Genomic DNA, 26224 nt, shown 5'->3' on the forward strand with positions numbered 1-26224 from the left:
GATGAAAGGAGGACGACTGGATATACAATGTAAATTTTAGACCTTTGGCGAGTCATTTTCAGCACACACCAAACAGAGAGTTTGCCCAGAAATCCCCCAAGCGTTCCACATTGGCACCAGATTTCTCGGGTGGCGGGTGGTTTGATTTTTTGCTCAATAGTTTTCATGCTGTGCACATTCAACAGCTGAATCTCGTTTTATGCTTACATAAAATATGCCACTCTATTCTATCATCGTGGATTAAACAATCCCAAATAATTCTAATTGTCCATTCACGTCTCTATGTGGGTGATTCGTAAAACTGTGATAGTGCTGACTGGTGTATAATGAAGTCAATGGGAGTTTTCATTCTGCACTTACGCAATTTATTGAATATTGTCCTTTGTCTAGAACGGGGGTTCTAAAGCTATCACCCAAACATTATGCTGTGCATTGTTTAACCCGCAGGTATTATGGGCCTACCGTTGTTTCCCATTTTTAGCTTCCTCCGTTTATGGAGAGTGTCCAAACCCCTTTATCGGCACTAGGCCGTTTTTACAGCCAAACCATGAGGGGGGGGGAAAAAACAACCTTATAGTGCTCACCAAACGTGCTCGGGGGTTTCATATATTACATTCCTAAAGCAGCTGCAATGTTCTTCAGGATGTGAAAATGTTTGTTCCACATTTACTGAATTATTTGAAGGACGAAGACCAAAAAAAAGACACAAAAACTCACTTGCAGCTTAGCCTGAACTAATATATGAAGCTTATTTTGACGTGTGCCTGGATTTTATCAGCTGGAAACAAAGTCTGATAATCTCTTTCTGTTTAATTAGAGCAATCCTCTTAGAAGTGAAATCCACACATTAAATAATTCTTTGAATCTCATGACGTTCTCAGTATTAATATCACATTGTTGCTGCTAAGATAACTGCTCGTGCATTTCAGATATTGTTGGTTTTCCTTTGCAACCTCATCCTTTTTACTGATGATAATAATAAGACTTTTTTCTGATACAGGCATACCCCGCATTAACGCACGCAATGGGTCCAGAGCATGTATGTAAAGCGAAAATGTACTTAAAGTGAAGCACTACCTTTTCCCACTTATCGATGCATGTACTGTACTGCAATCGTCATATACGTGCATAACTGATGTAAATAACACATTTGTAACAGGTTCTATAGTCTCCCGCTTGCGCACAGCTTCGGTACAGGTAGGGAGCCGGTATTGCTGTTCAGGAAGTGCTGACAGGCGCATGCGTGAGCTGCCGTTTGCCTATTGGGCGATATGTCCTTACTCGCGAGTGTACTTAAAGTGAGTGTCCTTAAACCGGGGTATGCCTGTACTGCATTACTGGTAAATGTAACCTGGACGTGGTGGAATAACACACTGCGCAGAAGCTCACGTGGCATATATGGACAAAGACCCACAAAAGGGTGCTAAGATTTAGCACGCTTCAGCATCCGTGCATATGAATAGGAGTAAAGGCGTACTAAAGCTTAGCACCATATTGCGAGCCGTAATGCTTTTACATTTTACATGTCACACGTCCCATGTTACTGACTTTCTTCTTATGAGCAGAAAACATATATAAATCAACTAAATTATTAATGACTGAGTTAACACACCTGTCCAGGCTTAAGTGTTGTGGTGCCTGGAAGGCGTTGCAGATTGCAGGTCCTCCTGGCAAGTGAAGGGGTTTCCTTTAAATAATAGCAGCATGTTCTTGTATATCGCTGCTAGTTTTACGTAGCGCTTTACAGGGACATTTTGCAGGCACAGGTCCCTGCCCCGTGGAGCTTACAATCTATGTTTTTTTTGGTGCCTGAGGCACAGGGAGACAAAGTGACTTACCCAAGGTCACAAGGAACCGACACTGAGAATTGAACCAGGCTCCCCTGCTTCAAACTCAGTGCCACTCAGTGTCTTTACTCACTGAGCCGCCCTTCTCCCTTTCAAGTCACATTCTAACCAGTTGTTACGTTACCTTTTATATAAGAGCTGCTGGGTGTTTGGCTCTGCTACCTAATTGATAGTCTGGTCTGCAGTGCCCTGTAATCCCCTCTGTCTCGCTACAGGTTAAATGCCATTGTGAAGTTATTGTAAAAGTGACTTGATATCATCATCATAATTTTTTTTGGAGTAAAAACACGCCTGCTTTTGCTTCTGTCCTGTACCTTCCTAGATACCCTTGATATATTTGAACATATCCCCCTTTTCCCTATCAATGATTGCAGTGGGATTCAGTTCAGAGGTGCGCAATCTTTCTCCCCTGCCCCTCGCCAGCTCACCCCACCTGTTCGCGCCCCCCCCCCACTCCTTACTTTGGCTCCGAAGTTCTAACGTGACATTGCAATGGCAACGCAGCATCACGTGATGCCGCGTAGCCATGGCGACACGTCGCCAGAAGCCGTCTGAGCCAAGGTAAGGGACCTTACAGAGGCCTTTGCCACTCCCCCGGCATTTCATTTAAATGCCTTTGGGAAGAGCCTCTGGATGTGCTGCACCAACCCCCCCCCCCCCCCCCCAAAAAAAATCTCGCGCCCCACCATTATGCGCACCTCTGGTCTAGTTCAATATGGTCTCTAAATTTTTATTTTATTTATAAAAATGTGTTACCAAGAGTAATACATTGAGAGTTACCTCTCGTTTTCAAGTATGTCCTGGGCACAGAGTTATAAATCTCAGGGCCCTCCTCGACTTTGTCTCTTAAATGCCTTTTCGGGTCGGGTCCTGGGACACTCCCGGCTTGTGTTAAAAACGCGCTGCTGGAAATGGATGTTCTTCAGTATTTTCCAGGCAAAAGCAAGAGGTCCAGAACCATTAGCAGGCCACACTCGTTACTATTTTACAACACATACAAATTATTACGCACTCAATTTCCTAAATCCCCCCTCCCCCCATCCCTCACGTCCCGTCCCGTCCCCCCCCACCCCCCGTCGGATTTGCAGCACCGGTGACATGTTTCCATAAAGCAACCTGCACAAAGTCCTGGGGAAACGGTGAGCTAACTGCAGTAAGATAAAGGTTAGCAAACTCCACATCAACTCCTTTTAATCATTTAAAACATCGTACATGTTAAATGCCAACTGTGTACTGCCCAGTGACGTGGAAACAAACTGAAAGCACAATTAGGAAGGACTTCTGCTTTATTATTTATTTCAATGCCCTAAATAGTATTTGCTGGGAGCTGGAATGGAACGTGGGGTGACCTTGCGTCTGTAGCGAATATAAACATGTACTGAAATTGCACTAACAAAGCAGATATTTGCTGTTTGTAGAGACTAACGTCTGTATGTATTGTGGGCGGAATGAGTCCTTGTTAGAACATAAACCAGATTCCCTGCAGAAGATTCTGTGAGTTAAAACGCTGATCCCCCTACTGGGTTTTTTTTTTTGTTGCCACGTTCATTTCAGCAACGGGAAGCCTATGCTTCCTGAGATACTTGCTAGGGAAGGTGCCACTGTAGAGGGAGAGGGGGTTGGCCCGGTATTAAAGGGGTTGCACCCCATATGGCCACCCCCTGACCTCACCAGGGAGGCAAGGGGTTAACTGGACTGCGGTCCAGGAATGTGGTTTACACCTTGTCATGTCATGAAAATGTATGTTCCCCTGTTCCCATTATAATCCTGTATTTTAATGTTTTAAAGTGCATTTCTGTATCTCCAGTTCTGGAGGTCGCAGAGAGTTGATATTTGGCCAATGTGTTTAGTCACTGTAGGCATTAAGAACTGGCAAATTTCGACCCACTGAGCCCACCAGAATGGAACTTATTAATATGTGTAGATATTAAAGTACAGGTAAACCCCGTTATAGCGCGGTCCTCGGGGTCCACCCCGAGACCACCGCGTTAGTAACGGGGTTGCGCTAATTTTAAAAAAAATGGCCGCCGCGCGCCTGTTCGGGAGGGAGTGAGGAGGGAAGGAAGGAAGAGGCCTGCACAACATGTGGCCCGTCTGGCCACTCTGTGGGGCCCGCGATGACTCTGGCCGAGCACCAGTTAATTAAATAAATTAAAAAAAAAAACGTTTAAAAAAACGGCAGCGATTCATCCCTCCTCCCAGCCCCCTCCAAGCCCCCTCCCTCTCCCTCTCCCAGCCCCCTCCCTCTCCCTCCCTCTCCCTCCCAGCCCCCTCCCTCTCCCTCCCAGCCCCCGGCAGCCATGTGTTTTTTTTCTTCCGGAGAGGTCAGAGCATGAGGGGCGGGGCTTAGGCTGATCTAAGGTAGGGTGTGTGTGTGTGTGTGTGTGTGTGTGTGTGTGTGTGTGTGTGTGTGTGTGTGTGTGTGTGTGTGTGTGTGTGTGTGTGTGTGTGTGTGTGTGTGTGTGTGTGTGTGTGTGTGTGTGTGTGTGTGTGTGTGTAAAACGGGCTGGTTGGGGGGGGGGGTGAAAAACGGGCTGGTGGGGTGTGTGTGTGTGTGTGTGTGTGTGAAAAACGGGCTGGTGGGGGGTGGGCTGCTGACATGTGAGGGGGGTGGGCTGCTGACGTGAGGGGGGGTGGGCTGCTGACATGTGAGGGGGGTGGGCTGCTGACATGTGAGGGGGTGGGCTGCTGACATGTGAGGGGGGTGGGCTGCTGACATGTGAGGGGGGGTGGGCTGCTGACATGTGAGGGGGGGTGGGCTGCTGACATGTGAGGGGGGGCTGCTGACATGTGAGGGGGGGTGGGCTGCTGACATGTGAGGGGGTGTGGGCTGCTGACATGTGAGGGGGGGGTGGGCTGCTGACGTGTGAGGGGGGTGGGCTGCTGACGTGTGAGGGGGGGTGGGCTGCTGACATGTGAGGGGGGTGGGCTGCTGACGTGTGAGGGGGGGTGGGCTGCTGACATGTGAGGGGGGGTGGGCTGCTGACATGTGAGGGGCGGTGGGCTGCTGACATGTGAGGGGAGGGGTGGGCTGCTGACATGTGAGGGGAGGGGTGGGCTGCTGACATGTGAGTGTATTGTGAGAGCTGAGTGCTGTGAGAGCTGTGTGCTGTGAGAGTGTGCAGTGAGAGTGTGTGCAGTGAGTGTGTGTGCAGTGAGTGCTGGGAGTGTCTGGTGTGTGCAGTGTGCAGTGGGAGTGTGCAGTGGGAGTGTGCAGTGGGAGTGTGCAGTGGGACTGTGTGCGTGCAGTGGGAGTGTGTGCGTGCAGTGTAGAGTGTGTGCAGTGTATGCAGTGTAGAGTGTGTGCAGTGTAGAGTGTGTGCAGTGTGTGTTTTTTTTCTTCCAGAGAGGTCAGAGCATGAGGGGCGGGGCTTAGGCTGATCTAAGGTAGGGTGTGTGTGTGTGTGTGTGTGTGTGTGTGTGTGTGTGTGTGTGTGTGTGTGTGTGTGTGTGTGTGTGTGTGTGTGTGTGTGTGTGTGTGTGTGTGTGTGTGTGTGTGTGTGTGTGTGTGTGTGTGTGTGTGTGTAAAACGGGCTGGTTGGGGGGGGGGTGAAAAACGGGCTGGTGGGGTGTGTGTGTGAAAAACAGACTGGTGGGGGGTGGGCTGCTGACATGTGAGGGGGGTGGGCTGCTGACATGTGAGGGGGGTGGGCTGCTTACATGTGAGGGGGGTGGGCTGCTGACATGTGAGGGGGTGGGCTGCTGACATGTGAGGGGGGTGGGCTGCTGACATGTGAGGGGGGGTGGGCTGCTGACATGTGAGGGGGGGGTGGGCTGCTGACATGTGAGGGGGCTGGGCTGCTGACATGTGAGGGGGGGGGCTGCTGACATGTGAGGGGGGGTGGGCTGCTGACATGTGAGGGGGTGTGGGCTGCTGACATGTGAGGGGGGGGTGGGCTGCTGACGTGTGAGGGGGGTGGGCTGCTGACATGTGAGGGGGGGTGGGCTGCTGACATGTGAGGGGGGGTGGGCTGCTGACATGTGAGGTGAGGGGTGGGCTGCTGACATGTGAGGGGAGGGGTGGGCTGCTGACATGTGAGGGGAGGGGTGGGCTGCTGACATGTGAGTGTATTGTGAGAGCTGAGTGCTGTGAGAGCTGTGTGCTGTGAGAGTGTGCTGTGAGCCGTGTGCAGTGAGAGTGTGTGCAGTGAGTGCTGGGAGTGTCTGGTGTGTGCAGTGTGCAGTGGGAGTGTGCAGTGGGAGTGTGCAGTGGGACTGTGTGCGTGCAGTGGGAGTGTGTGCGTGCAGTGGGAGTGTGTGCGTGCAGTGGGAGTGTGTGCGTGCAGTGTAGAGTGTGTGTGTGTGCAGTGTAGAGTGTGTGCAGTGTGTGCAGTGTAGAGTGTGTGCAGTGTGTGCAGTGTAGAGTGTGTGCTGGCAGTGTGTGCAGTGAGTGCTGGGAGTGTGTGCAGTGTGCTGTGAGCAGTGTGTGTGCAGTGAGCAGTGTGTGTGCAGTGTGTATTGTGTGCAGTGAGAGTGTGTGCAGTGAGAGTGTGTGCAGTGAGAGTGTGTGCAGTGAGAGTGTGTGCAGTGAGAGTGTGTGCAGTGTGCAGTGAGCAGTATGAGCAGTGTGTGCAGTGAGCAGTGTGTGCAGTGTAGAGTGTGTGCAGTGTGTGCAGTGTAGAGTGTGTGCTGGGAGTGTGTGCAGTGAGTGCTGGGAGTGTGTGCAGTGTGCTGTGAGCAGTGTGTGTGCAGTGAGCAGTGTGTGCAGTGTGTAGTGTGTGCAGTGTGTAGTGTGTGCAGTGAGAGTGTGTGCAGTGAGAGTGTGTGCAGTGAGAGTGTGTGCAGTGAGAGTGTGTGCAGTGAGTGTGTGCAGTGAGTGTGTGTGCAGTGAGTGTGTGCAGTGAGTGTGTGCAGTGTGCAGTGAGCAGTGTGTGCAGTGTGTGCAGTGTGTGCAGTGAGCAATTTTTTTAAAAACGGGAGCCACGTGAAAACCGCGTTATAACCGATTCGCGTTATAACGGGTCGCGTTATAACGGGGTTTACCTGTATATATGTATGGTATTTTGGATCTGCTCTGAAAATGCAGACCATCTGCTATGCTAATAGGTCATGAAGGGCAGCCGGCTGATTGAGCCTAATCACTGTGATCAAAAGTTAACTGCCCGGATTGTTTACACTAAGTACTAATCAACAGACCAGTATTAATCAACAGACTCTGCCACTCTAATTGTTACCTGAGGGTGGAGAATCATCAAACTGGAGTGGTTTGTAAGTGTTATGTCTACACCTACAAACAATGCAGATACTTCATTTGATAGACTGGTCGTCGCCCCTGATTTAATTATGGGGCTACCCATAGAGTCCCAGTACACGTGGGCTAATTAGCTGGGGGGCATGGGTTAATCTGTGTCTCCACGTTAGGGATTGGATACAGATAATTGTTCACCAATAGTCTGTATTCAATGTTAAGAATAGGGTTACACAGGTATATAAACTGTGTCAACCCTACAGTTTTGAGTTCTTCTTCTGATACCATCTTGAATGTCACCAGATTGCTGGAGAATTGCTAGCTGATACTTCTCCATCCCCCAACCCTAAGTAAGTGTTACCTTCTTGTCTGTTAATTGTACTATATTGCTGTGTTCACCTTTTTAAGGAATAAATTATATTTTATTATATCTAAGCCTCGTTCAGTTCAACCCAGATATTTGGTGTTCATTATATCTTGTCATAAGCTACCGTGACAGCCACCCATACAGTCCCCTCCAGGGGAAACAAAATGGAGGTCGAAATCTCCCGCATCACACGCCTAATAGGAATCCTTGACATCATCCGTCGCAGCTTCCTATTGGTCCACGTGACACGGAGGGTTTAAACGTCCCATGCAGTATCTATTTCCTAATTACAAACCAGTTTCTACGAAGAAGCTGAAAGGTCAAATCAGTTCCTCCCTATGACCAGTTTATTAAGAGCATTGTTAAATGTGATCATGTGTCACTTTCTGTGTTAAAGGATTATCCATTTCTTTGCCTCTTTGGTTAAATCGTTCACTATAGAAAGGAGTTTCTGTAGAGGAACCGGGTAAGAAAAACCTTATTGTCGGTGCTGCTGCCATATCAAATTATTGAAACATTTCTCCCCCTGCAATTCAGCCGGAAACATTCTGCAGGCGCTCGTGTAAACCTGATCTGCAATGTTTCGGGTATATTCATAGTAGAGATTGTGATACTTACAGTATCTTACAGTCCTGTTGCATTGGTCGCTTGAAGAAGCTCTTCATTAAGTCACTGTTATGAGAACTGCAATAGGACACCATACTGTACGTAGCTGAGGAAAACTATATCCTATAGGAAGCCATAAAAGATCTCATAAATCGGGTAGATATATATCGTAATAAAAAAAAACATTTATTTACGCATATTAAAAAACAAACACAGCCTTAAGAAACCCAGTCAATTTCGGCGGGTGCCAGTCCCGTATAATCTTACACTAGACAGTAGGCAGATGGCAAATCGCATGGTTAGAAGGGTAATTCAGTGGGGGGATATTCATTAAACTATGATAGTGCCGATCGGGCACTATCACATGAAAACTCCCATAAACTGCAATGTGAATTTCCGTGTGATAGTGCGTCGATTGCCAATATATTAAAGAGGCTAATGTTTAGGCTTAAATAGCAATTTAAAGGCTCATAGGAGAACAAAGTACAGTATGCAAAAAATACGTCCCATTCCCGGGTCCAAAAAGCATGGCTGTAAATGTCCAAGGTCACGCAAAGCTATCACTGTCTCAAATCCAGTGTAGCATTAGGCTGAGTCCCCGGTGGTCACGGCGGAGCGCGCTACGCATGCGCACCGCACACCAGGCACCTCTATCAGGCAGGCCCCAGGGGTTAATGTTCTGGGCACTCACGAAGCGCGATGGCGCGTCAGCCAGCAGGGAAGATGGCAGCGAAGGGAAGGGGGGGGGGGTGGTAGGAGACACAATTGTATCAAAAAAAGCCTGAGTGTTTGTATCTGCTGCTAGCTGCAGTTTTTACCCAGTCACATGTCCACGGCAGCGCCTCGCATGGAAAGGAATAGGCCGGGTGCCCACACCCCTCCCATTACACCGTACAGACCGTGGCTTTAAGCTGTGCACGCGATGCCAGGCGCACGTGCAGCAGCTACTGTAACACTGGGGCCGTATCCTTAGCATGGAGTGGAAGGAGCAGTCTTACAAATGCACATCACATCCAGACATCGTGGCAGGAAACAGAGGTTTGTCACAATTCAGCACACAAATATTTCGCCCTTTTTTGGTAATATTCGATGGTGGACAGGAGAGGGGGAGAGAAAAAGAGAGGGAGGGAAGAGAGAGAAAGGGAGAGAGGGAGGGAACAACACGTGGAGAGACACCTGTGCACAAAATTAGGCACCCCTGAGATACCTGGGAAAAATGCTGGCCGGATATGCAAACGACTCGTATTAGCATATTTCCCAGGTATCTCAGCAGTTGGGCATTTTTTTGTGCCCAGGTGTCTGTATATTGCTTGAAGGGATATGTTACATGGCCGCTTGTAAAATATAACTCCGCTGCATTAGAGGAGACAGATCGAGGCAGGTTATGCAGTGAAGGAGTTAATACAAATATATATTTTTAGGCTTTTTTTAAATGTTGTCTCTTCTTTTTACACAATTGTATTATCACAGAAGAAGAGTTTCAGAATAAATATTGATTGAAAGGGAGGTTATTACTTGCGCTTAGAAACATGGCGTGTTTGTCTGTTTGGTAATACATTATATGTCTGATTTCTTTAGTTCAACAAAGTTCCCAAACAATCTTTAATGATCGCAGAGCTATAAATAAGTAGCCTGTGCCCCGGCCCATGCTGACCCCAGGCAAGTAATATTGATGCCCTTTGATAAAATAATATCAACAATGTGGTTCCAATGGCCCCGAGAATCAATACTGTGTAATGAACTATTTACTAATTGATCTGTTGACAAAGAAAGGGTTAATATGGAGGGTCAATGTGGAATTCATTACCCATGGAGACTGTGATGGCAGATACAATAGATTTGTTAAAAAAAAAAAGGTTGGACATCTTTTTAGAAAGGAAAGGTATACAGGGATATACCAAATAAGTAAACATGGGAAGGATGTTGATCTAGGGAGTAATCTGGTTGCCAATATTTGGAGTCAGGAAGGAATTTATTTTTCCCTTTATGAGATATAATTGGATGATATGTCATTTGGAGTTTTGTTTGCCTTCCTCTGGATCAATATGCTGTATATACGGATATAGGATAACGTATCTGTTGTCTAAATTTAGCATAGGTTGAACTTGATTGATTGTACAGTATGTCTTTTTTCAACCTCAGTCTATGATGTAAATATGTAACTCTATAGAGTAACATCTTGTCACAGAAAGGCTGTCTACAACCCAACAACTTTCACACACAATATCTTTGCTAAAGCTACTGTGTGTATCAAGGCAAACGCTGACCCATGTAACATGCTGTGACGCCATCTTTTCATTGGTTGTGGTAGATTTAAGCTCCATTTAATGGAATATTAGCAAAATCTTCCAGGACACGGGGAAGATTCCTTCACAACGTATTGAATGGAAGCTCCAGAGACACATTGGCACACATTTACCAAGTGGTGCTATTCCATCAGACACCTTCAGATGCCAGATGACACCTTACAGCTAACTCAAGTGAACCGGCCATAAGGTATCTTCCAGTCCCAGAAGGTGTCTTACCGAAAATACCACTTTAGCCCAATATGCACACGTTTCTTAGCTATATGTTAAACCTCTCTGCCAATTTGCAGTTTTTAGCGTGAATATATATTATAATGGGATATACTGTATCAAATGTTGTAAGTTTTATCTGTGACAAAACTTCGGGTTGGTGGAAACCTCGTTGCCCACACAGATCTGCGACACAGGTAAGAACCTTGCTAACAAATTATTAAATACACATTAAATAGTGGAAGCTTCCTTTTCTATCCCTGCTTTCTTCTGAAAGCTGTCATGCACAGAAGTTTTCACCCCAGACCCAGAGGTGGCTTCATGGTTCCTCTTTTGTATTAATGTGAAGCAGTTGCATATCCCGTTCTAGGATATATGTACAACATCATAATGATCACATTCCAGGTCTACATGTCTATAATGTTGCCTCTATTGTCCACTAGTCATTGTTTTCAAAACAGCTAAGGTTCTTACAATGTCATTTAATTTTCCAATATTAGTCATCCTGGAGGTTCACGCATATTCTAGTATTGAAGCTTGTTGACATTTGTGTGTCTAATTAGAGTAACCTCACCTTGGGATTCCTTTCTACCAATACCTGCGCTCCGAACTCACAAAGTAGGTGCTTGGTTCATTAAATCTAAAGAGGACCCTTTTTACAATATTCTTTTTTTTGTTTTTTTCTCCGAAGTTAAAAGAACAAAATAAATAAAATTCCCTCTCCAATTTTCAAGCACTAACTGCACATGGAACATACTCCATTTAGATGGCGTTGTAGAAAGGACGCCATTTTGTCTTTTGACACCTCTAAGCTACACTTGGTGCCCTGCCAATATAGAGCTAAAGCTTTGAATAGTTTATTCGCAGTGCTCCATTTACTTCTATTACGACTAGAAATGGCAAAGCACTACAAATCTCATCAGGTTTATGTTTGATAAGATATATTCTACACACTAATCTAGTGGACACAAAGAAAATAAAATAATCTAACGTCACTGGTTGAGGTCAAGCTGGCGACTACAAGTGACATTTGAATTATATTGGGTTTATTGCAGGACAGATGTCATAATATTATGTATTTATACATTTCCGAAAAATAGAGAATATTAGCGAGTGAAAATAAAATGACTGATATTTCAAATAGCCCATTAGGAATAGCAGTGATTCTCCGGCAAAGAAGGTGTTAAATTCTGAACTTTGTCACGGAATAAAAGGATTTATTACAGTTTCAGCACAGTTTAACTAGTCGTATAATTGTGTCTAATGCTCATTTTAACCCCTTATGAGCCCTTGAAGGAAAAAAAAGTTAAATGCAAGATGTATGTTTATCTATTTGTCAGGCATCTCTAAAGATGACATCCTCAAACTGCAATAAAACAGCATAATGTGTAGCTGTGGGTTTGTGTGTACAAATAGGGAAGATTCATGAAATGTAGCATAAGACATCCGAAATAGTATGCTTTCTAGAGCCACCATGACTGGACGAGAAAGAGAGGGGGGTGGAGGGGAGGGGGGGAGGGAGAGAAGGAGAGGGGGTGGAGGGGAGAGGGGGGAGAGAAGGAGAGGGGAGGGAGAGAAGGAGAGGGGAGGGAGAGAAGGAGAGGGGAGGGAGAGAATGAGGAGGGAGGGGAGGGAGAGATGGGAGGGGGGAGGGAGGGGGAGAGATGGGAGATGGGAGGGGGGAGAGATGGGAGATGGGAGGGGGGAGAGGGGAGGGAGTGGGAGGTGTGAGAGGGGGGGCGGGGGGGAGAGATGAGAGGGGGCGGAGGGAGGGAGAGAAGGGGAGAGGGGAGGGAGTGGGAGGTGTGAGAGGGGGGTGGTGGGGGAGAGATGAGAGGGGGCGGGAGGAGGGAGAGAAGGGGAGGGAGGGGAGGAGAGGGCAGGAAGAGAAGGGGAGGGAGGGAGAGATGAGAGGGGGAGGAGAAAGAGGGGAGGGGGGAGAGATGGGAGGGGGGGAGAAATGTAATGCAATCTGTATTTTTGATAATCTCCTGGCCCTTCAGACGGAAAAAAAATTATTTTCCAGACACTTTGAGCATGCTGCTACAGGAATAAAACTAACAGCACACAAATTATTTTTTTTACAATCTCCTGTTAAGGAAGTTTCTGTGTCACAAGAGGTGATGAGTCAATGCATAGAACATCAAGCCAGCTGTCTCCTGCCTGCTACTCATGTGATTTTGGTCTCCGGCAGTGCATTGCTGCCCCCTTTTGTGCAACCGCATTAACCACGAACTAAATGATTTTGATAATTACCTCGTGGTTCTGAATTTTTGGTCATTTGAAATGTATGAATGTATGGCTTTATTTATATAGGACCATTAATGAATAACAAATAATACAAATAGCACATAATGGGGAGAAGTGCTTCAGGCATAAAAGTAGCATTGAGGAAAATTAGTCCCTGTCCTGAAGAGCTTACAATCTAATTGCATGTTAACACTGAATTGTATAAACAGGTATTTTGGGTTCTGCATGAGAAACAGTATACTGTGAATCTTGCACTCAATTAAAACCAAGTAGTAAATAGAAGCCGTCACAAGAGTGGTTTCACATAAAAATTATTGTTATTATTCCTAGAATTTAATGCAGAAGCATCTTCTAATCTATAAAACAAAAGCAGCATTTTATGGCCCAATTACATCAACATAAATAAGCTATGAAATAAAGCTGAGTTGTTTGGAAAAAACCCTACCACGTGTTGCAAAGAGACGGCAAAGATTGTAGTGACAAATAATTCCCATATGTACTATGCTAGGCGGTGGAAAACTGATTGAATACTGCAAGATTTCCATGATATTTGTATTTTATTTAGCAGAATTTTGAGTTTTTGTAAAGAATCACAAAATGGCCCCCAATTCACTACAGGGTTCCACGGTTTAGCATGTCTGAACTCCCATTTTAATTGAATGGGAGTTAAGGAGGGCGAAAGTTTAACACTCTTTAGTGAATCTGGGCCAATGTTTTGTGACACAAAGATTTAGGAATTGATATGTTTAGAGCGAAGGGGTTTTATACATGGTGTAAGGTACCAGCTTATGGACCTCAAGACGAGAACCTGACCATTGCTGAGGATCAAGGCGGGTTATGCCAAGGATCGATGCGGGTTATGGCGAGAATCGAGGCGGGTTATGGCGAGGATTGAGGCGGGTTATGCCAAGGATCGATGCGGGATATGCCGAGGATTGAGATGGGTTATGCCGAGGATCGATGCGGGTTATGGCGAGAATCGAGGCGGGTTATGGCGAGGATTGAGGCGGGTTATGCCAAGGATCGATGCGGGATATGCCGAGGATTGAGGCGGGTTATGCCGAGGATCGAGGCGGGTTATGCCGAGGATCGAGGCAGGTTATGGCGAGGATCGAGGTGGGTTATGGCGAGGATCGAGGCGGGTTATGGGGAGGATCGAGGTGGGTTATGGCGAGAATCGAGGCGGGTTATGGCGAGGATCGAGGCGGGTTATGCCGAGGATCGAGGCGGGTTATGAGGATCGAGGTGGGTTATGGCGAGGATCGAGGCGGGTTATGGTGAGGATCGAGGTGGGTTATGGTAAGGATCGAGGCGGGTTATGCCGAGGATATGAAGCGGGTTATGCCGAGGATATGAAGCGGGTTATGCATTCCTAGAAATTCTGGATCTGCATGTGACAGACAGGATATAATACTGTACAACGCCTGACTTAATGATCACAGTTAGTATGGATGGCTCGAATGGCAGAAATGTATATACAGGGGATACGTTTTAACAAGAAAAAGGAAATAGTGGCGTCTTTCTAATGCCATTGTCTTTGAACCAGGACATCCCAATGTCAGCTCCTTGTGACCTCAGACATTATGAACCTTAATTACGAAGTGGTGCTATTCCATAAGAGACCTTCTAGCGCCCGCAGACACCCTCTGGCTCATTCACTTCAATGGTGTGAAATGTGTCTTGTCCGTGATGCAAAATATCCTATGAAATAACACCACATAGTTAGTATAGGCTTAAGTGTCATATTTACTAAGCAGTTTTCTGGAAGCCCTATCAAGTCAATGGGCTGTATGGATTAGTACAACTCTAGAAGGCAGAAAATGGCTTGGTAAATATGGTCCTACTGAATGGGGTTGTGGGGCAAGTGGCATTTCCTCCCTTACAAAGGGGCTGGAATGGTAACAAAATTCAAGCCATACATGTGTGGAGCACAAGGGGAACCACCACCGAGACAAGGAAAGATAATCACGTCTTTATTCTAAGTAATACAAGACTAGTGGAAATACTACTGTGAAATGAGTCTTCCCTTGAGAGTGAAGACAGTTGTTATACTTAGCAAAGCACATCATAGAGAACCAGTTTCTTTTGATGCATACATAGGATACAGTAGCATGTTCAGAGAAATATAAATGTGTGGATAAGAGGTGGTGCTGTACTGAACCTGGGGTATGAAAGACTCAGGCAAGTGGGAAGTAATCCAATAAAAAGGCAGTCGGACATTCAAGTACAGAAGTGAGACATATTTGGCAACCCTAGAAAGTACAAAACATAAAACAGATCAAATTTGGTGCAAAGTTGTACAGTGGATATGGAATATGGGCTAATGGTCTCAATTTGCATAAGAAGTGTGCTCTCTGTACTATTACCAAGGGGTGTTAAAATGAAAATCATATATTCCGTTTCTTCATTAAATCTATTCTTGCAACACTTAAAAGCATTTCTGGGTAAAATAGGAACACCCTAAATTCAAGTGTTGGCTTGTCACACCAACAGCCCTTTTTCCCATGGATCTGTGGGCTAGAAACAGTCCCACAATTTCATGTCCGTATAACAGAAAAGTAATCCTGAAGATCTGGGGTAAATCATTTAGCAATAGAAATGAAATCGTTGGCAGCACAAACTGAAAATATGTAGGGTTCGGAAAACATTATTGTGCAGAAACAAAGTTGCAAAGTCGTCCTTCAAATCCACAAAGCTTCTTCCAGGCTCATTCCATCTGCTCCTCGGATAACTTACAGAAGCAGTGCCTTCTAGGGCAAACCTGAACCAACGACAGGGGGATGTTTAATAGGTTATATGCAGCTCACTGACACCTCACTAATGTAGTTTGAAGATAAGACTGTTTGTCAGTCCTCAAACCGTGAGGAGGATTGTTGGTTATACTGTAGTAATTATGAAGCTATCAGTTTACAAACAGATAAACATTAGTAGCTGATGAAGCAGGGAAAAGAGAAACATATAAAAACTATTTTACCAGGACGCAATGAAATAAAACTGCTACTTCAAACTTTGTAAAAAAATAAATTAAAAAAAAAAGAGGATTACTATGAGTTGTTCTTATATTTCTTTCATTCTTTTTTTTTTATTTTAAGAGCTGAAGGAGTGGCTCAGTGAATAAAGGCTAGGCAAGTAAGGGCTCAGTGAGTAAGGGCTCAGTGAGTAAGGGCTCAGTGAATAAAGGCTAGGCAAGTAGGGGCTCAGTGAGTAAGGGCTCAGTGAGTAAGGGCTCAGTGAATAAAGGCTAGGCAAGTAGGGGCTCAGTGAGTAAGGGCTCAGTGAGTAAGGGTTCAGTGAGTAAGGGCTAGGCAAGTAAGAGCTTAGTGAGTAAGGGCTAGGCAAGTAAGGGCTCAGTGAGTAAGGGCTAGGCAAGTAAGGGCTCAGTAAGTAAGGGCTAGGCAAGTAAGGGCACAGTGAGTAAGGGCTAGGCAAGTAAGGGCTCAGTGAGTAAAGACACTTACTGAAACATGACACTGTTTGTTTGAATCAGGGACCGTGGTTCAATTCCCGGTGTCGGCTCCTTGTGACCTTGGGCAAGTAATTTTATCTCCCTTTGCCATATAAAGCCAACACTCCCTGTGCAGGGTTTTATTCTTACTTTGTATGCCTGGCAAACGGCAATCTTTCTTTTTGTTTATTAGATTTAATTAGGCAAATTAAAATAAAAAAATGTAGCCCATGCAATTAAACTAAAAAGTGTCCATTCAAAGCATCTAAAAGCATTGGGGGGTCATAGAAAACATTTACTCACTGAGCAGGCGTGGCAGTGAGACATGATGCCCTGCGTGGCAGTGTGACATTATGCGTTGCGTGGCAGTGTGACATTATGCTCTGCGTGGCAGTGTGACATTATGCACTGCGTGGCAGTGTGACATTATGCACTGCATGGTAGTGAGACATGATGCCCTGCGTGGCAGTGTGACATTATGCGCTGCGTGGTAGTGTGACATTATGCGCTGCGTGGCAGTGTGACATTATGCGCTGCGTGGTAGTGAGACATGATGCCCTGCGTGGCAGTGTGACATTATGCGCTGCGTGGTAGTGTGACATTATGCGTTGCGTGGCAGTGTGACATTATGCGTTGCGTGGCAGTGTGACATTATGCGCTGCGTGGTAGTGAGACATGATGCCCTGCGTGGCAGTGTGACATTATGCGCTGCGTGGCAGTGTGACATTATGCGCTGCGTGGTAGTGTGACGTGATGCCCTGCGTGGTAGTGTGACGTGATGCCCTGCGTGGTAGTGTGACATTATGCGTTGCGTGGCAGTGTGACATTATGCGCTGCGTGGCAGTGTGACATTATGCGCTGCGTGGTAGTGTGACGTGATGCCCTGCGTGGTAGTGTGACGTGATGCCCTGCGTGGCAGTGTGACATTATGCGCTGCGTGGTAGTGTGATGCGATGCCCTGCGTGGCAGTGTGACATTATGCGCTGCGTGGTAGTGTGACATTATGCGCTGCGTGGCAGTGTGACATTATGCGCTGCGTGGCAGTGTGACATTATGCGCTGCGTGGCAGTGTGACATTATGCGCTGCGTGGTAGTTTGACGTGATGCCCTGCGTGGCAGTGTGACATTATGCGCTGCGTGGTAGTGTGACATTATGCGTTGCGTGGCAGTGTGACATTATGCGCTGCGTGGTAGTGTGACATTATGCGCTGCGTGGCAGTGTGACATTATGCGCTGCGTGGTAGTGTGACGTGATGCCCTGCGTGGTAGTGTGACGTGATGCCCTGCGTGGCAGTGTGACATTATGCGCTGCGTGGTAGTGTGATGCGATGCCCTGCGTGGCAGTGTGACATTATGCGCTGCGTGGTAGTGTGACGTGATGCCCTGCGTGGCAGTGTGACTTTATGCACTGCGTGGCAGTGTGACATGATGCCCTGCGTGGCAGTGTGACATTATGCGCTCCATGGCAGTGACATGATGCCCTGCGTGGCAGTGTGACATTATGCGCTGCGTGGTAGTGTGACGTAATGCCCTGCATGGCAATGTGACTTTATGCACTGCGTGGCAGTGTGACATGATGCTCTGCACACAGGGTGACATGCCCTACGTGGCAGTGTGACATGATGCCCTGCATGGCAGTGTGACATTATGCGCTGCGTGGTAGTGTGACATTATGCGTTGCGTGGCAGTGTGACATTATGCGCTGCGTGGCAGTGTGACATTATGCGCTGCGTGGTAGTGTGACATTATGCGCTGCGTGGCAGTGTGACATTATGCGCTGCGTGGTAGTGTGACGTGATGCCCTGCGTGGCAGTGTGACATTATGCGCTGCGTGGTAGTGTGACGTGATGCCCTGCGTGGTAGTGTGACGTGTTGCCCTGCGTGGCAGTGTGACATTATGCGCTGCGTGGTAGTGTGATGCGATGCCCTGCGTGGCAGTGTGACATTATGCGCTGCGTGGTAGTGTGACGTGATGCCCTGCGTGGCAGTGTGACTTTATGCACTGCGTGGCAGTGTGACATGATGCCCTGCGTGGCAGTGTGACATTATGCGCTCCATGGCAGTGACATGATGCCCTGCGTGGCAGTGTGACATTATGCGCTGCGTGGTAGTGTGACGTAATGCCCTGCATGGCAATGTGACTTTATGCACTGCGTGGCAGTGTGACATGATTCTCTGCACACAGGGTGACATGCCCTACGTGGCAGTGTGACCATTCAAAGCATCTAAAAGCATTGGGGGGTCATAGAAAACATTTACTCACTGAGCAGGTGTGGCAGTGAGACATGATGCCCTGCGTGGCAGTGTGACATTATGCGCTGCGTGGTAGTGTGACGTGATGCCCTGCATGGCAGTGTGACTTTATGCACTGCGTGGCAGTGTGACATGGTGCGCTCCATGGCAGTGACATGATGCCCTGCGTGGCAGTGTGACATTATGCGCTGCGTGGTAGTGTGACGTAATGCCCTGCATGGCAATGTGACTTTATGCACTGCGTGGCAGTGTGACATGATTCTCTGTACACAGGGTGACATACCCTACGTAGCAGTGTGACATGATGCCCTGCATGGCAGTGTGACTTTATGCACTGCGTGGCAGTGTGACATGATTCTCTGCACACAGGGTGACATGCCCTACGTGGCAGTGTGACATTATGCGCTCCGTTACAGTGTGACATGGCTACGTGGCAGATGGGAGTTTCTACCATCATCTGCACAATCGTAGTTTAACCCCTTTGGTTTTGTAGTGCCTTGGGTTCAGCCGCACCAGGGTACCACCGGACCCGCTTGACTTCCACTTCACGTGGTGAATCCAGGAGCGATCACGTGACTGGTCCCTGGATACAGGAAGCACGTGGGAGCTTCTCTTCCGAGCAGCCAGACTGATCACCTCCCCAAAATACCCCATTTGCCCAGGTATGTTATAAGGGCAGTGACACCTTGAATGGTCCCTCACTCAGCCCCTCATCCTGCAGGTCCCTTCAGCACTAAGAAAAGAAACCTCTGGCCTATAACAAACAGCTCATGTGAAGCCAACTACTTCATAGAAAAACAGGAAACCAGCATAAGCAAATTCCCATTAAGATGGTGATTTGGGCCACTGCTTTGTCCTGGGAGAAGCAATGTTTAGATATGCATTCCAGTCCTGCTAGGGAGTCAGACATTAATAAGAGTGAATTATATTTGTTCATGCTAAATTATACGTTATGCTCATGCAATTCCGGTTAGTGCGGCCACAACTCCCAGGGACACACTGTACAAATGCATTCGCCGAGGATAGGCATCTCATTACAGGCAGAGAAATGGACTTCTGTAAATGGTTCATCCACGATTATGATGAGATCAGATGCTAGCCGGTGAATACTGGGAGGTCAGTGTAAATGGGAAATGGAATTACTGCCATACTTCAAGTAGACTTTGTGATCACTGCTTTTGTAATATTTAATAACATATTGTACTACTAATGTCGGAGTGTAAAGAATGTAGAAAAGGTATTTATAACCCTGTTTCAAATCGGTCCTTGAAAGAATGTGAAAGGAAATTGCTACCTTATTCTACGTAACATCGAAAGGTGGCTTATACTGTATGTAATGACCACGGGTTGGATTCTTTTTGGCTTGGCCACTGGGAGAGTCTGCTTAGAAAAGCAACACAATGTCAGTTCTTCTTTCTTCTGCGCCTCCCTCCTCTTTCATCAATGTATTCTTACTTGAAGGCAGATAAGGGCTGTTATATAGTGGCCGCGTGCGCTACGCCGTGTGCGCGCGCGGCACTTATAGTTGGCTGAGGTTAGTCAGCCCTTCTATACAAGGGCCTCGCGCGCGCACGGCAGTGAGCGTGCATCCGGCCGACAGCGGGGAATAGAATGATTTTGCGCCACTACCGACGCTGAAATGTATGTATGTATATGTGTGTGTATATATAAATATGTATGCGTGTGTGTGTGTGTGTGTGTGTGTGTGTGTGTGTGTGTGTGTGTGTGTGTGTGTGTGTGTGTGTGTGTGTGTGTGTGTGTGTGTGTGTGTGTGTGTGTGTGTGTGTGTGTGTGTGTGTGTGTGTGTGTCTGCACAATGTAAATATTTTATTTTTACCAATGTGTTTTTTTTTTTTAAATAAATAATAAATTACACATAAACACACACACACATATACATACACACATACAGCACCTCACTCCCCCACAGTATACATACTAAACGTGTGCGGCACGTGCACGCACCTTCGCACAGGCACGCGCGCGCACGGCCGCACACAGTATATAACAGCCCTAAGAAAACAATAGTAACAGACATTTTCAGGTTGACTCCCTCTACTATTCTATCCCTTGTAAAGCATTAACATTTTTGCGCCAGCACAAAAACAGCATAAAACTCTAGATACTGTAAATGTTCACTTGTAAATGACTTCTACATTACAACGCTACTAATTAGGCTGCCTCCTGTCAAGTGGGTGTAATGCCAACACTTTGTGTTATTAGAACTTTCATAAGACACTTGAGTGCAGATGCCAAGTTGATGGCAGAATAGATGCCCAATGGAAAAATAACGTCCTGATATCTAGTACTTAAAAAGGGTCAAGAATCAGCCACTATAAACCCCATATAGTCCGTTAAAGACCTTGAATGACCAGAAAATACGGACGTCTGACCTGGGAATTACCTTCCCACTATGCAGCGGCTGAGAGCACAAAGACTGACTTCTAAACAATAAAGTGTGTCACTTGCTGTGACTTAAGAGTCACAGAACAAATTGACTTAGCAACATGGAGACATTTAAAGGAGCATTATCATAAGGTTTTATTTGGGGTGGGGTAAACATATTTTTTTATTGAGTTTCATTTTGTTTCATGAGAAGGCAGAGGGGGATTTGGGGGGAGTAGGGGGTACAGAAAATAAAATTGGGTCGGGAAGGGTGAGTAAACTGTAAGCATTTACTCAGGTAAATACAGTACGCTCACAGTCAGGGCTTCAAACATTATCACATGGGGTTTTAATGTCTACGAAAACAATATGATACTATTATGGATGATTGTCTGAAAATTATCATAATGTCCCCAAAGCAGTTTCCAAAACAATGGCTCTCCTTACTGCCAGATACTTTTCATCATACGCTGGACAATGTGCAATCAGAATTAACTGCTCGCCTAAAATCACACGTAGCCTAAAAAAAAAAAATCACTTTTAGAAGTTCTTCCCTTTTTATAAATACTTCATCTTTCCCATCACTTAACTGTCTAAAAATAAATAAAGCAGTTTGCTCCTTTCTAACTTTTTAGGTCCCTTTATATGCAGGCAATCCCCACTCTTTCGAACCTTGTTTTCCATTTCTAATATGTCAGAATTTTTTTTATTTTGGTCATTGTCACGGAAGTTACAGATGAAAAGCAAAACAGAAGATATTAATAACTAATTTCCCTTTTGGAAAAGGCAAAAAAACAATGCTCATTATCTTAGGGAGCCGACAGTATTGCACTGGTTAACATGGCGGTCTGTGTGAAAGCTGGCATCTCCTGGCTTACGTTCCCACGTGGCTGGAGACTGCCGGGAACATCTGACCGTGGCCACGAAGAAGTGTGGTTTACTAACTGGCTTACAACTCCCATCTTCCTTAGAGCCACAGGGAAATGTTTCTCCCGCAGCTCTGGGGAACCTGGCAGCTTCTACACCATGTAACTCTATCATCTACGGGTAGCAGCATACAGGCATACCCCGGGGTAAGGACACTCACTTTAAGTACACTCGTGAGTAAGGACGTATCGCCCAATAGGCAAACGGCAGCTCACGCATGCGCCTGTCTGCACGTCCTGAACAGTAATACCGGCTCCCTACCTGTACCAAAGCTGTGCGCAAGCGGGGAGACTATAGAGCCTGTTACACATGCGTTATTTACATCAGTTATGCACGTATGTGACGATTGCCGTACAGTACATGCATCGATAAGTGGGGGAAAGGTAGTGCTTCACTTTAAGTACATTTTCGCTTTACATACATGCTCCGGTCCTATTGCGTACGTTAATGCGGGGTATGCCTGTGTTACATACATGCTCCGGTCCCATTGCGTACGTTAATGTGGGGTATGCCTGTGTTACATACATGCTCCGGTCCTATTGCGTACGTTAATGCGGGGTATGCCTGTGTTACATACATGCTCCGGTCCCATTGCGTACGTTAATGCTGGGTATGCCTGTGTTACATACATGCTCCGGTCCCATTGCGTACGTTAATGCGGGGTATGCCTGTAGATCATTTTTACGCTTGTAACGGTGTTTCTCCCCACCCAATCGCAGATAGGGGCCATTACAGGGTGTGTGGTGCATATACCTGCTGGCAACAGGGGGGCTGAGTCGCCCGCAGATGGTAGTGGGGACACAGGAACAGGCTTCTGGGGTTTATACCCCTCTGCTGTCACTCAAGTGCAGTACCAAAGGTGAAGGGAAAACCCCCATACCAAATGCTGGCAACCTGATAGTACCAGAGTTTACTGCCAGCCCATTGGGTAGAATAGTAGCCAGGGGTGGCCCTGCTACACACTATTGATACCTCATTATTAAAATTAACTCAGCCATACTTAATATTAAAATCCCCCCTTTTCAAACACCCCTCCTGCTCTTACAAATAGTCCCTGCACGATTAAGGCATTAATTGTAATGTTTTCCAGTCTAACCCCATTCCTTTCTGCGTGTCCCACCTTGAGTCGGTCTTGTAACTTATGACAGGTACACATACACAAGACACAGTTTTGAAGGTTTGCATTGCTTTTTAGCGCAGAAATTTAGACACCCAAAGAAATGAAAATCAAATCGTAGTACATAGGACTTTAAGTCTTTGGAGACAGCCATTGCTTTCTACAACAGCTTGGGGTTATTAACAGCATCACACTTATTAATATCAACATATAACACGATCTTCTAACTGTGCAGCTGTTTGACTGACATGATCGCAGATAATGCTGGCGTTCTCAGCACGCAAACGCATCAAGCAGCATCTGCATCACATCGCGCTTCTTCTGTGTTTGCAACTTTTACATGTTTCTGGTCAATTTCCTCCCCCCATCAACACACACTGGCAGCTTATCGCAGACAAGATGCACTGTAGTTTTAGTTCATGCATATAGGGTGATTGAAGCAAAACACATATTAGACTAAGCATAAAAAAACATTTGCTGGAAATACAAGGTACATTGTTAGAGCTATACAGTAACATTATTTTGCTGCTCATAACATGCTTATGAGAAGGAACATTCTTTGTGGATGTTATGCTTTGAAAGCTTTCCATGTGTTGCGGGCACCTGTGGCACGGTAGGTGTTAACAGACCTGTTGGAATCCATGGACCTTAACCCCTCCAGTGTTCTAATGGCGTAGTTGGTACAGCGCAGCCCTGGCATGTCAGAGGCAAATCATTCGTTTCCTCGGGGGCAATCGAGCGCAGCGGCTAACCAGATCCAAACACAAATTGAGAGATGTGTTTCCAGTTGTACTTGGATACCGTACTGACATTGGAAAAGCAAAAACAAGGGATGCTAATAATAAACCCACGTTATAGTTACCCGGTGCATTGCATAGAACCTTTTCAATTTACTTATTTTGTGTCTTCCTAAAATCCCTTCTTTGGAATATACATATATATATTTAAAAAATAAATTAAAAAAAACACACACTTTTAGTCAGTTGGGAATGCATTTGCAGTTTAAAGAAAATGATCAAGTATGTGAATAATTGGTGCTCTCCAGGGACTTCCTAGATAAGCCTATTTCACAGTGCCATAGATTTCCGTGCTGGAGGAGCAGGGGGAGAATAGGTCTGTGATGGTGGTAATTGTAACTTGACTTTCATTTTACAGAAATGAGCAGGAAATGTCAAGAAAATCATCCATAGAAGCATAAGGCACTACTCCCCAGAGAGAAAGTGTCTTGAGCTGTGAGGGGCTTCTAGGAGCCTTTGAGGTTGGGATGTCATGGTAATAAGGCACTTAAGAATGTGGAATGCCAACAAATTAATTACATTTAAAGCACAAGGGGAAGAATCTAATGGTAACTCGGCTCCTGAAGTGTAGAAAGGTTTGTAAGGATTGTTATGAAGAGCTGCTTTACTCTTTTGTCAATAAGAACAAATCATCAAATGTATTACACAGTCTAATATTATACAGTCTAATATTACATAGTAGGATAGAAGAAAAAAACACAGCAAAAAGGTTGGGGAACTGGAGACAAATGAAAAAATAACAAAAAACTTTATTGAAACATAACCTAATTAAAAAGAGAAATCCTGCTTGCTTACCTGTGGATGCACGCTGCTGTATACCGGATGTCTTCAAGTCACCTGAAAATGAATTTGTGAGTACCACATTCATTGAACTGTTTGCTGCTACATTGTTCATCACTAGGGGATTTGTCCGGCATTTCGGGGGGTCTGCTGGTTCCCGTCAGGGCACAAAACACAGAACCCCAGCAAGCTCTTTTTGGGAACCCCTGAGCCCCCACAAAATATATATATGTATTTAAGAGTCAAAATGGAGTGCTATTGAGCGTGGCATATGTATACGACAGAGAAGCCCAATGCTACATCTAACATGACAGAAATACACAGTAAAATACTTATATATTCTCTTGAAATAGGGTCATTTAGTTTAACCCTTTGGCCAAAGCGTCCCGTCAGGGGACCTCATGATCGCCGTGGTCAGCCTATCCCTGTTCTATGTGATTGCCTTAGGGACATTACTCATTACAGCTACAGCTTGCTTGGTGCTTAAGGTTCTGGACTCCGGTATGGATAGGGTTAATATCGACGCCTCTGCGTGATGCACGCGTGTCTATTAGGCTACCAGCGCTGAACATTGAGGTTCATTCTGCTATCTGCTACTGTAGTATTACATAGTATTTGTTATGTGTATCTATATTTTCCAACTGATATGGTGTGGACCCAGTTCACAATAACTATCTAATTCAAATGATCTTACTTAAACTTATGCAGAGGAATTCTGATACATTTCAAAAAGTGCGTCCTGATTCGTCATTTATTCAATTATATTATTCTGTCATGCCAAAATGGATATAAAATAGTTTAACATTGTAATTTTTCTTCCATGGCCCACATCTGCTTAACTTGTTTCTTCTTATTTTTGTTTATAATAAAGTCTTCTCCTTTTTTTCGCACTATAGCGGGTATGGGGGGGTGAGGTTAAATGTTCAAACTCATCCACTCTGGATTGTTTATTTTTGTGTCTTGACAAGGCTCTCCAAAGTAACAGGTTAGAAGAATATATACCCTAGTACAGGCATACCCTGCATTAACGTACACAATGGGTCCAGAGCATGTATGTAAAGCGAAAATGTACTTAATGCACTACCTTTTTCCACTTACCGATGCAAGTACTGTACGGCAATCGTCATATACGTGTATAACTGATGTAAATAACGCATGTGTAACAGGCTCTATAGTCTCCCCGCTTGTGCACAGCTTCGGTACAGGTAGGGAGCCGGTATTGCTATTCAGGACGTGCTGACAGGCGCATGCGTGAGCTGCCGTTTGCCTACCGGGCGATATGTCCTTACTCACGAGTGTACTTAAAGTGAGTGTCCTTAAACTGGGGTATGCCTGTACTGGACATGTGTAAAGTTTCCATGAACCCGTCATCGTTTTCCATTAGAACAAGTTTGCGTTTGGTAAATGATACTGCCGTAGGATTGATTATGGTTTCCTTTATCAAAATATATTAAGTCGATCAGATCCAGAATAGACAGAATCATACCTTTTTAAATTAATCTGCTTCTGGTATCAGTTTGTGTTGACAGAAGGTTCATTTAAATTTGAATCTGTGATAACTTTTACATGCACCATACAACCGCAAGTACAAAAAGGTAATTGACGATTCCAACCGCTTTTGAGTATAATTGTGTTTGCAGCACTGTCAGACATTATAAAATTAAGAGTGAAATAAGATCCCTCAGCTCTGTTCATCAGCATCAGGGTATACATAACAAAAAATGATTAACATTCATTGTCACAGAA

The 26224-nt window shown here is 45.6% G+C and overlaps 1 protein-coding gene across 1 annotated transcript in view; it reads left to right on the plus strand.

Moving 5' to 3' along the window:
- Positions 1–19028, plus strand: part of LOC142470277 (uncharacterized) — a 37104-nt gene extending 18076 nt beyond the window's left edge. Inside the window, exon 3 of the mRNA XM_075577217.1 lies at positions 18966–19028. Coding sequence (XP_075433332.1) covers positions 18966–19028 — 63 coding nt within the window. The remainder of the gene's footprint in view (positions 1–18965) is intronic.
- Positions 19029–26224: the final 7196 nt, after the last annotated feature.

The sequence above is a fragment of the Ascaphus truei genome, chromosome 19, assembly GCF_040206685.1.
Source record: "Ascaphus truei isolate aAscTru1 chromosome 19, aAscTru1.hap1, whole genome shotgun sequence".
Classification (NCBI taxonomy): domain Eukaryota; kingdom Metazoa; phylum Chordata; class Amphibia; order Anura; family Ascaphidae; genus Ascaphus; species Ascaphus truei.